Source organism: Lepidochelys kempii, chromosome 2 (assembly GCF_965140265.1).
Source record: "Lepidochelys kempii isolate rLepKem1 chromosome 2, rLepKem1.hap2, whole genome shotgun sequence".
Taxonomy (NCBI): Eukaryota; Metazoa; Chordata; order Testudines; family Cheloniidae; genus Lepidochelys; species Lepidochelys kempii.
In genome coordinates, this window is record NC_133257.1 from 220,929,318 (window position 1) to 220,941,602 (window position 12,285).

Consider the following 12,285-nt stretch of genomic DNA (forward strand, 5'->3'; position numbering starts at 1 on the left):
AACTTTACTAGCACATTCCCACTTTTTGTGCCAAGGTCAGTAATAAAAAGATTAAATAAGATTGGTCCCAAAACTGATCCTTGAGGAACTCCACTAGTAACCTCCTTCCAGCCTGACAGTTCACCTTTCAGTGTGACCCGCTGTAGTCTCCCCTTTAACCAGTTCCTTATCCACCTTTCAATTTTCATATTGATCCCCATCTTTTCCAATTTAGCTAATAATTCTCTATGTGGAACCATATCAAATGCCTTACTGAAATCAAGGTAAATTAGATCCACTGTGTTCCCTTTGTCTAAAAAATCTGTTACCTTCTCAAAGAAGGAGATCAGGTTGGTTTGACAGGATCCACCTTTTGTAAACCCATGTTGTATTTTGTCCGAATTACCATTTACCTCAATGTCCTTAACTACTTTATCCTTCAAAATTTTTTCCAAGACCGTGCATACTATAGATGTCAAACTAACAGGCCTGTAATTACCTGGATCACTTTTTTTACCTTTCTTAAAAATAGGAACTATGTTAGAAATTCTCCAGTCATATGGTACAACCCCTGAGTTTACAGATTCATTAAAATTTCTTGCTAATGGGCTTGCAATTTCATGTGCCAGTTCCTTTAATATTCTTGGAAGAAGATTATCTGGGCCCCCCGATTTAGTCCCATTAAGCTGTTCAAGTTTCGCTTCTACCTTGGATGTAGTAATATCTACCTCCATATCCTCATTCCCATGTGTCATTCTACCATTATCCCTAAGCTCCTCATTAGCCTCATTAAAGAATGAGGCAAAGTATTTGTTTAGATATTGAGCCATGCCTAGATTATCCTTAACCTCCATTCCATCTTCAGTGTTAAGCAGTTCCACTTCTTCTTTCTTTGTTTTCTTCTTATTTATATGGCTATAGAACCTTTTACTATTGCTTTTAATTCCCTTTGCAAGGTTCAACTCTACATGGTTTTTGGCCTTTCTCACTTTATCCCTACATGTTCTGACCTCAGTAAGGTAGCTTTCCTTGCTAATCCTTCCCATCTTCCACTCCTTGTAGGCTTTCTGCTTTTTCTTAATCACCTCTTTGAGATGCTTACTCTACCAGCTTGGTCTACAACTCCTGCCTATGAATTTTTTCCGCTTTCTTGCGATGCAGGTTTCTGATAGTTTCTGCAACTTTGACTTAAAGTAATTCCAGGCCTCCTCCGCCTTTAGATCCACAAGTTTTTCAGTCCAATCCACTTCCCTAACTAATTTCCTTAATTTTTTTAAGTTAGTCTTTTTGAAATCAAAAGCCCTAGTCACAGATCTATTTTTGTTTATCCTTCCATTTAGTTTGAACTGAATTAGCTCATGATCGCTTGAACCAAGGTTGTCCCCTACAACCATTTCTTCTATGAGGTCCTCACTACTCACCAAAACCAAGTCTAAAATGGCATCCCCTCTTGTTGGTTCAGCAACTACTTGGTGAAGGAATCCAACAGCTATCGCATCTAGGAAAATCTGAGCCCTATTATTATTACTAGCACTTGTCCTCCAATCTATATCTGGGAAGTTAAAGTCTCCCATGATCACACAATTCCCATTAGTATTTACTTCATTAAAAACATTAAAGAGGTCTCTATTCATATCGGATCCCAGCAGTCTCTAGCACACCCCAAGCACTATCCCAGGGCAGGCTCTAGTAGTTTTCTTCCCCAATGTGATTTTTGCCCAGACAGACTCTGTCTTATCCATTCCATCACTTTACAGTCTACCTCATCGCTGATATACAGTGCTACTCCACCGCTTTGCCTTTATTTCCGTCTTTCCTAAACAGCACATACCCTTCAATACCTGTACTCCAGTTGTGACGACTATTCCACCATGTTTCTGTTACCCCTATAATATCTGGTTTCACTTCCTGCACCAGTAGCTCGAGTTCCTCCATTTTGTTACCGAGGCTCCTCGCATTGGTGTACAAACATCTTAATTTTTGCCGTTTGGCTTCACTCACATTCTGTACCCGATTGGGCACAGACACTCTACCACCAATATGACCTGTTAGATTGGTATCAACACTGCCCTTCCGCCTTATGTCCATTCTCCTACCCACAGCTCTCAAGAGCTCCATGTTTAATAATACTGAACATAAGCATTTAAATCTATTGTTTTTCTGTGGTATTAAAGTCAAAAGTTGACTGCCTCTCTCTAAATATTTCCCTTAGTTATAAAAAGATAAAAGGAGTGTTCTAGATTTGCATTTCCTCTACTCATTCGTGCTGCTAATAGCCCCAAATTAAATGAACTGTTAGTCGGCATGTTTAGATTACTAATTAAATTAGGGAAATTTTCTGAAAGCATATTCTTGAAGCCTCCTGGAAAAGTACAAGAATATATCTTCTCAAAAATAAGAAGGGGAAAAGGTAACAGGAATTAAAAGTATTTACCAGCTAGAAAAGAGAGACACACCCAAATGCATTCAATTAAAATGGCTACTTCTAGGAGAGCAGCAGCTTCTTTCTAGCAAATTTAAAGAGCCGCCCCCCGAAATGCAAGTTGGGGAAAAATTCCAATAAAAGGGTAATCCTCAATTAGGAAAAGTCATTAAGGGCCAAGTAACTTCAAAGGAAGCTGTGTTATGTACTGCTGTGTTGTTGTGCATCAAGATGAGCTAATAAAAAATGTAGTTACAGGTGAGTTGTTAATCATGGGTCTTATTTGCTTTTGTTGCATCTTTCCCCCTATTCCCTGGGTATTTATCTATTTAGACTGTAGTTTAAGCTGGAGCCAAGGGCCAGACAGGGCTGAAGGAAGGGGGAACAGCAAAGGGGGGTTACCTGCTGGTTTCCTTGCTGGAGAGCTGGACTCTGAGGAGCAGTGAGAGAGCTGGGGGAGTGAAAGATGAGAATGCTCCTAGCAAAGAGTTGGTGGGAGATCCCACAGGTAAGAAAGGGGTGAACCCCACAAGGAAAGGCTGGGTTGGGTTTGTCCCTGGCAGAGGGACACGAGTGTGAGAGAAGACAGCAGGGTACAGTGAGAACAAAGCTGTGTTTTACAGACTACATGTACCAGTGGGGGGTGGGGAATTGGATTACGTTTGGGGACTTTTGTTATGGACTATCTGCACTACGTCTTGTTAAGGCACTAAATGATAAGCTGATATGGAGCTAGTGGGGACCCAGGAGGGAAACTGAGGTAAGGAGCCACTGTAGGCCTGCCCCCAGGGGGCCCCGGGAAGAGGTCATGCATTTACAGACTGTATTCCTGTTTACCTCTCCATTTTCCATTTCTAGTGATTAACACCACAAACTTACTCAGACCTTTGATCAGTTCCTCATGAAGCCTCATTTTCTGCTGTTTGTTGTGTCTTTTTTTCTTTCCTCCTTTGCTCCAGTGAAAGAATAGTTTGTGCTCTAATTTATGCATCCTTTTGGACTCCCCAACCTCCTTCTACACTAGGGGATTTTAATACTTCCTCAGTTGGCCCTTACTCACCAGATTTCTTACACTTCCAAAATCTGTAGTGTGAAATCTAATATCTAGGCACTGTATGCTCTCGGAGTCCAGTCCTTATTGTGCAGAATTCAAGTAGCCTAAGGTAGCTGGTTCCCAAGATTCCCATATACTCCATTCTTCTCAAGAATAGTAGATCCAGTACAGGTTTTCCTCTAATAGGGACTTCACATTTTAGATCATTACCTGCTTGCTATATAATTTTGAAAACTTTGATGCATGTTTGGCCTATACTTGTTACCCAACACAAGATAGTTTAAAATCCCCCATCAGTAGAGTATCCTGTGCTTCCAAGGAACCTGATAGATGCATTCCTTAACAACTTTCTCACTCTTCTTCAGTGCTGGTGGGCTGTAGCAGATGCCCATTGTCCTTTATTTTTCATTCATTGTATTACAAACCAAAGCCTTTCACCACCTCATTGTTTGTTGCTAGACGCGTAGCTGATTGTTTTTTTAAGGACTATTCGTGTATGGGAAGTTAAGCACCTGCAGTGTTTGCAGGATTGGAGCAAAACTTGTTTGTTATGACCAATAGTCTTATAAAGCTTATAATGTGTTGAGATTTTTCCATCAATACTGGATTTTTGTGAAATGTGTAGGCAAAGAATATTGTTTAACTTACAAGCTGATAATAAAAACTCTGAACTGAAAAAAATTTAACTTCAGGGCCAAAATTAAACTTGAGTCCTTGCATTTATTAAAAAGAGGTGGTGGGTTTTTTTTTTTAAAATAGATTAATCTTATCCCCAGTTTACTTTAAGTGTCAGGCCTATTTAAATATTTTAATGTAGATATTTACATACCAAATCACTCTATTACCCAATTTGTCTACTAGACATGTGTGTGACTAACTCTGCCACCAAATATTTTTATATGACTATAGACATACTCAATTAGCTATTTAAGAGTCAGATGGGTTTCATTTTTATGTGCTAACAAAGGAAGATGCGTTTAGAATAAGAGTTTTTTCACATTCAAATATTAATGGTCTAGAGGCAGAAATATAAAATGGTGCTGACTTGGCTTGAAACTATTAAAAACAAGGTTTTGCAAGTGAGATTATTTAAAGAAGCTTTCCCATGAACGCATACATTGTTCCACATTCAAGCTTGAAGGAGACTTATTACAGAAACTTACCAAATTTACTGTAAATCCAATTTGAATTTGATAAGTTTACGAACTATATTCAAAGGTCTGAACTGGAGTTTGATTTAAAAAAAAATCTAAAGACTTTTGAGCTATTGAAGAATGGACCATGTCTTCCTATGTGTTTACATAACAGCACAATGAGGTCCTGATACTAGTTGGGCTTTTGGGTGGTACGACAATGCAAAATAACAAGCGCAGCTGAGGCATGCTGCCAGGACATGCTGCACAGCAATCAAAAGCACCCCTTGTAAAGAATCTAGGCATTGATCACTGAATGGTGATAAACAGCCTGCAACTCCTACTGAGGGTTTCAGGAGCTGGGAGATACAGGGTACTCCCTAAACCGCTCAGAATTAACTCCCAGAACAGTAATTTTGGCAAACACAGCATTTTGCTATGGCTTGAGATCTGTACATGCAATTCCTTGTCCAAGCTGCTGTCCTGAAAGAGGAAAGAAATTATCTTGAATACTCTACCGGTAGCAATCAGTGGAAGATCCAAAAGTAGAACATGAGCAATAATTATAAATAGGAAAATACGGAAGAGAAAATTGCCTTCGAGCAGATAGGCTGTGCATTTTGAAGAGATGAGAGGGCTAGATGGGAGGGTTTTTTTTTTTTTACAAAACTCTGTACATCACAATGATCTGAGCATTACAATAGGTACACACTGTATTGCAGAATGCAGTGCTTTGTTTCCATCAAAGCTTGTCTAATCTATTTCTAATATTTATAAAATACTATGAAAGGGAGGGGTCATTCCTGTTGTTGGATATAACCATTTTTTCTTCTATAAAGCAGAATATGGGATGATACTGAGCCTTTAAGCTTCTTTATATTTTAATTGTGTAATAATGACTGAGTATGCAGTTCTACTAAAGAATTATTTTATTGCTGAATTAATAAGACTGTAAAATAGCAAGATTTCAGGGATAAGGAAGGGAATCCTACTTTGATAGATTCTAGGGATCTAACTGACAAACTGATTATTTTGCTTGTAAGACTGGTTTTAAGCAGGGTGAAGTTTAGAATAAAAATGTATCTTGTTTTAAGGAAAATTACACAATAAAACTGATGAAGAAAACTAGCATTCAAATGAAAGAACAACACATCCTTGTAAGCATGGTTTACTTCTTTGCAATACAAAAAACCCAAATCAGTAGCACACATTCATTCTTTGTACTGTTATTGCTGAATCCCCATCAGAAAATTACTGTTGATTGCATCCTTTCCATTATTAGCGGAAGAAGTGGATGATACACAAATAATGACTTGCTTGAAATCAAGACCTACCAGGTGCTTAAATCCAATTCTAGCATAAATCTTGTAATTTTGAAAACATGACAACTTTAATATTACCAAATTCTTAAAATAAAGAACATTTTCTAAGTTCCACAAAGTGCAAGTGTTATAATTTACATAACCTGGGATCATACAATAATTCTAACATCATTGCATAAGGAAACAGATACATCAGGTTAAAACACAAAAAAGTTACCATATTATCAGCTTTCATTATTCATAATAATGTTCTATTCAAATTGAAAAAGGAAGCTCTATAAAATGCTTTTAAGTGCATTTTTAAAAAATCTAGTTCTTGTATTCAGAATCATCAGAAATATTAAATTGCTTATTAGGTTTAGTGGCTTCTTGCATCAATTCCTGCAGTTGTCTTATCTGTTCATTATGGAAGTCATTAAGTTTCTCCTCTGTGAGGGGGATTCCAAAGCAAGTCTTTTTTCTTGAGTTTTGTCTGTCTTTGTTAGCTTGCTGCCACAGCGTTTCTGCATAGATCTAGTACAGAAAGAAGAAAAAAAAAGTCAAAGAAAGATGACAAAAGCAAGACTTGTGTTGACTTTGACTCTGCTAAAACATACAAAGCATACAGTTTTTTTTACCACGCATCCTTCTCTGGATCTGTCTCAAAACAAATGACGAAATGGGCATCTTCAATAAGAATGAAATCCTATTAAAATATGTATCAAAATTCCAATACCTTTTCGTAGTTTTACACTTCTACTTAAAAATTAATCTGCATCAGCTCTCTACCAATTTATTTGTCTGTTGTATCAATTCATGCATCTCCACTGGCCAATAGTATATTTAATTATAGACTTTTTTGAGCAAAAGTATCAACAGAATTCACTTTGCACATTGGTGTGATTGGACTGATACTACTTCCCTGCAAATTACACACTAGAATACTGCAATACACTGATGGGGCTAGCCTTGAAAGTTACTCAATGACTCAACAGCTAATATATAATATTGCTCCCTGATTTCTTAGTAGCATGACGACAATATTCTGTGCTCCAAAGCTTGAGCTAACTATTGGCTATTCACATGCTTCCTCGTAAAATCAGATTTTGATCCATAAAACCCTACCTATTTTGGAATACTGTCTCTAACCCCAATTTGGAAAAGTGCTTAAGACCACACCTGAGTCCTACTGACCTAAGACATGTTTAAGTGTTTTTCTGAACAGGAATGTTTTCCTAAATTGGGGCTGATGTGTCTTCCTCATCTGGGGGTGCTTATCTATATTGCACTTTTTAAATGCACCTCTACAGAGCTCAAAGCATATGTACAAATCATTTTTAAAATGCATACAAGATTTCCAGTTAGTCTCATAGTGGCATTGGTTTTCATTCCCTCTAACCATCTGATGGAAATTTTTTCCATTGACTTCAGTGAGTTTTGGATCAGGTCTCTCATGAATTACAATACATTATGTAAGCATCACAAACTCTGAAAGTGAAACTTATAAAGAAAGCAATTTTTCAAAAAGAGAATTCCGTAGCATTCAGAAAGAGGTCAGATACCTAATTAAAAGGAAAGACCATATTATGAATTGGCAATGACTGTGTGAAAGGAACTGATAGAGTGGAATGGTTCTCATAGAGCTTAAGGTCAACAGGGACCATCAGGTTCATCTAGTTTGACCTCCTGCACCTCGCAGGCCAGAGAACTTCACTCACCCTCTCCTGTAACAGACCCCTAATCTCTGGCTGAATAACTGAAGTCCTCAAATCATGGTTTAAAGACTTCAAGTTAAGAGAATTCTGCATTTACACCAGTTAACTCCCTTTGCAAGGTCCAAGGTTCTACTTGCTTGAAATGGTGAAGATATTCTCATGGGAAAAGATTTATTTGGTGAATAGACATTCTAAATGCTTATCAATTACTTAGATGACTGCTTATGGCACTGATGTCTGATTCCAACTTTTCCGTTACACAGAGCTTTCACCTTGTTTTACCTTCTAGGATTAAATAATTGCCATGGACAGCAATAGTCTACTAGGAAAGTAAATGGGAGTGGTAATGAACATTACTACTATTCTTTATGCTAACTGCATTCCGATGTAGCTATCTGAACTTAAAATATTATCCTACTTAATTATTTTTACAACACTAATTTCTCCAAATACAAGATGATCACAATAGGGAATCTCACCTCCCATCCAAGGTCCTAGATTTGTCAACTATAGTGACCGAAAGATTTATTAAGAATATTATATTACTTCACTCATTTTTAAAAACTTAAATCCTACAGTTTAGCCCTCAATTACACATCTGTCTAGGGAATATGGACCCAGAGATAGCATTTTCTTTATTGGGCAAGAGAGAAGAAATTAAATGTAACCAAAAATCTTATTAAAAGAGACCCCCAAAAGTATGCACACTAGAAAAATAAGCATCTCACTATGCAAAGATTCAGATTTTAAGGTGAGAGAGAATCATTAAGTTGTTTAGTTTGATATCTGGTATAACACAGGCCACAGAATTTCACCCAGCTACCCTTGCATTGAGCCTAATAACTTTGTTTGACTAAACTAGGGGTCAGCAACCTTCAGCACGAAGCCCATCAGAGTAATCCGCTGGCGGGTCGCGAGACACTTTGTTTATGTTGACTGTTCGCAGGCATAGCCCCCCGCAGCTCCCAGTGGCCGTGGTTCGCTTTTCCCGACCAATGGGAGCCACTTCCTGCAGCTCCTATTGGCCAGGAATGGTGAACCAGGGCCACTGGGAGCTGCGGGGGGCCGTGCCTGTGGATGGTCAACGCAAACCAAATTTCTTGTGATGCGCAAGCAGATTACCCTGATGGGCCATATGCTGAAAGTTGCTGACCTCTAGACTAAACCACAACTTCCAGAAAGGCATCCAAGTTTTGATTTGAAGACAAGAGATGAAGAACCCACCACTTCCCTAGGTGGCATGTTCCAGTGACTAATCACTTTCACTGTTAAAACTTGTGCTTGATTGCTCATTTGAATTTGTCTGGCTTCAACTTTGAGCCATAAGTTCTTGGGACACAATTGCCTGCAAAACCAGGGGACTGGACTCAATGACCCAGGAGATCCCTTTCAGTCTTATGTTATGCTGTTCTCTGCCAGACTGAGCAGGAGCCCTTTAGTATCCAGTATTTTTTCCCCCTGAAAGTACTTACATACTGTCATCACATCACCTCTCCAATCTTCTTTTTGATAAACTCAAAAGATTGATCTTTTAAGTCTCTCATTATATGGCATCTTCTCCAGCCCTGAGATGATTTGGGTGGTTCTTCTCTATACTCTCTCCAATTTTTCAACACCATTTTTAACTATTACAAAATGTATTAAATCCATAAGCTCACACTGCATCTTTCTAAGTCACAATAGCCTTATGCTAGTAGGTGCAATGAAGAATGCTTGGGATGTTTTTCTACATTTTCAAATATATTGACTTTTTATTACAAGACAGAATACAAAGTATACAGTGCTTATTTTATATTTTTATTACAAATATTTGCACTGTAAAAATGATAAAGAAATAGTATTTTTCAATTCACCTCATACAAGTACTGTAGTGCAATCTCTTTATTGTGAAAGTGCAACTTACAAATACAGATTTTGTTACATTGTTTTGTTTTTGAGTCCAGTTATGTAAAACTTTAGAGCCTACAAGTTCACTTAGTCCTACTTCTTGTTCTGCTAATTGCTAAGCCAAACAACTATTTACGGGAGATACTGCTGCCTGCTTCTTATTTACATCACCTGAGGGTGAGAACAGGTGTTCACATGGCACTTTTGTAGCCAGCGTTGCAAGGGATTTACCTAAACATTCATATGCCCATTCATGCTTCGGCCACCATTCCAGAGGACATGCTTCCATGCTGTTGATGCTCATTTTAAAAAAATAATTAAATATGTGACTGAACTCCTTGGAGGAAAATTTCTGTCTCCTGTTCTGTTTTACCCACATTCTGCCATATATTTCATGTTATAGCAGTCTCTGATGATGACCCAGCACATGTTCGTTTTAAGAACACTTACACAGCAGGTTTGACAAAACGCAAAGAAGGTACCAATGTGAAATTTCTAAAAATAGCTACAGCACTCAACCCAAGGTTTAAGAATCTGAAGTGCCGTCCAAAATCTGAGAGGGACGAGGCATGGTGCATGCTTTCAGAAGTCTTAAAAGAGCAACATTCCGATGCAGAAACTACATCACCCAAACCACCAAAAAAGAAAATGAACCTTCTGCTGGTGGCATCTGACTCAGATGGTGAAAATGAACATGAGTCAGTCTGCACCGCTTTGGATGGTTATCAAACAGAACCCGTCGGCAGCATGGACGCATGTCCTCTGGAATGGTGGTTGAAGCATGAAGGGACATATGAATGTTTAGCCCATTTGGCATGTAAATATTTGCAATGCCGGCTACAACAGTGCCATGCAAACACCTGTTCTCACTTTCAAGTGACATTGTAAACAAGAATCGGGCAGCATTATCTCCTGCAAATTGTAACCAACCTTGTTTGTCTGAGCGATTGGCTGAAGTAGGACTTAGTGGACTTGTAGGCACTAAAGTTTTACATTGGTTTTTTTTAACGCAATTATTTTTTGTACATAATTCTACATTTGTAAGTTCAACTTTCATGATAAAGAGATTGCACTACAGTACTTTTATTAGGTGAACTGAAAAATACTATTTTTATGGTGCAAATATTGGTAATAAGAATAAATATAAAGTGAGCACTGTATACTTCATATTGTGTTGTAACTGAATTAAATATATTTGAAAATACAGAAAACATCCAAAAATATTTAAATAAATGGTATTCTATTATTAACAGCATGATTAATCGTACAGTTAATCAAGATTAATTTTTTTAATCGCTTGACAGCCCTAGTTATAACTAGCCACGTCAGGGGACAGTACTCACTTGTTTGTACCAGCGTATAAAGTGTATCTCAGAAAGAGTATCTTTGTCTGGCCTAGGGAGGAAAGGAAAGTCCTGCCGTTTACTGAACTGATCCATTGTTACGGGCATACATATATTAGTGGTCTGGTAGAGTCTGTGGAATACTAGTACCATGCTTTGTCATCAATAAACCTGGCTGGGTGCATTCATCCCTTAACGGATCTTGTGATCATTTGGTGGTTCACTTGATGTCTGCCATGCCAGCTGTCTGCATAGGGTTGGGGCGGTACACAGAGGAAACACACACACATGCAGCCAAACATCAATCAACGTCAAACCACACTATGGAATAAGGTCCTACCCAACATGAGTAACAGTGGTGAAAATAGTCCCAAAATAATTTTGTTTAAACTAGCCTTCACAGGTTAAGGGCACGCATTCTGCAACACTTGCTCTTGGTGTGTAGTACCTTACTCTTTGGACAGCCCTACTGGTTTCAATAGGACTATTTAAAGTATAAGGTACTGCTTACCATAAGCCAGGGTGGTGGGGGGCATGGATCAGTGTTCATGTCACACTCCCCGTCAGTACACAGCCTGGGCTGGGGAAGCTAATGATCCAACCAGTGGACCAAAGTCAGTGATGAATCCAGCTCACATGCCACCTGAGGCACATTGTACATATGTGAAGAAGCAGCAAGGGTGGCAGAATCCTTAATGGGGATTCGTACACTCTATGCACTAATATGGCAACCATCTTTTCAAATAATTGCTAGTAGAAAGATAAGGGAAAATGGCAAGGAAAAGGATAAACATTTCCATATTGTTTTGAATATTTACTTAAAATAAGTTAGTTCAAGACCCCTTTGCTTTTCTCCTAGTACAAACCACTTCCCTCAATCCCATTCCAGCTTTTCAACAGTAGAGCGTAGGCCAATGAATATGTACAATTCTCACTGTGTATTCCTCAATATTAAATGGAGAGCTATTTAAAAGGCCTCCAATTTAACTTTTATAAGAGATAGCAAGAAATTAAAGTGGCATGGGATTAAAGTGGAAGGGGGACAAGAATTAAAACTTACTTTTCCCCCTCTTCTTTTAAAGCCTCCGGCAACTATAACTTGCTGACTGTCAAGACTCCAGGTTTGGCCAGACAGCTTAAGGTTCTGTAAATTTGTTCCAGGTAATTATGCAATGGAATTGAAGCAGCAGGATACAGCTGTAACACTGCTGGGCTTAGAACATCTCAACAAGCCTTCCACCTACTCAGAGGCCCCTTCTTGCTGATTCTGACAGCTGCAATTTGAGCCAGAAGATTCCCAGCTGTTACCTCCTATATATACACTTCTCAGTGCTGCTTGGCACAAGGGCTTTTGCTGAAGCTGAGAAGAAAATGATACTGTGAGCAGGCTGGGAAACCTCAGTTTCACACAACAGGACTGGATATCAGTTCTGAAGTGTGGGGGAGGTGGG

The 12,285-nt window shown here is 38.6% G+C and overlaps 1 protein-coding gene across 2 annotated transcripts in view; it reads right to left on the reverse strand.

The window, feature by feature from the left end:
- Positions 1 to 5,740: 5,740 nt before the first annotated feature.
- Positions 5,741 to 12,285, reverse strand: part of SDHAF3 (succinate dehydrogenase complex assembly factor 3) — a 78,491-nt gene continuing 71,946 nt past the window's right edge. For both annotated transcript variants that reach the window (XM_073333875.1, XM_073333876.1), the window contains one exon: positions 5,741 to 6,423. In XM_073333875.1, the coding sequence (XP_073189976.1) occupies positions 6,220 to 6,423 (204 nt within the window). In that variant the 3' untranslated portion in view covers positions 5,741 to 6,219. The remainder of the gene's footprint in view (positions 6,424 to 12,285) is intronic.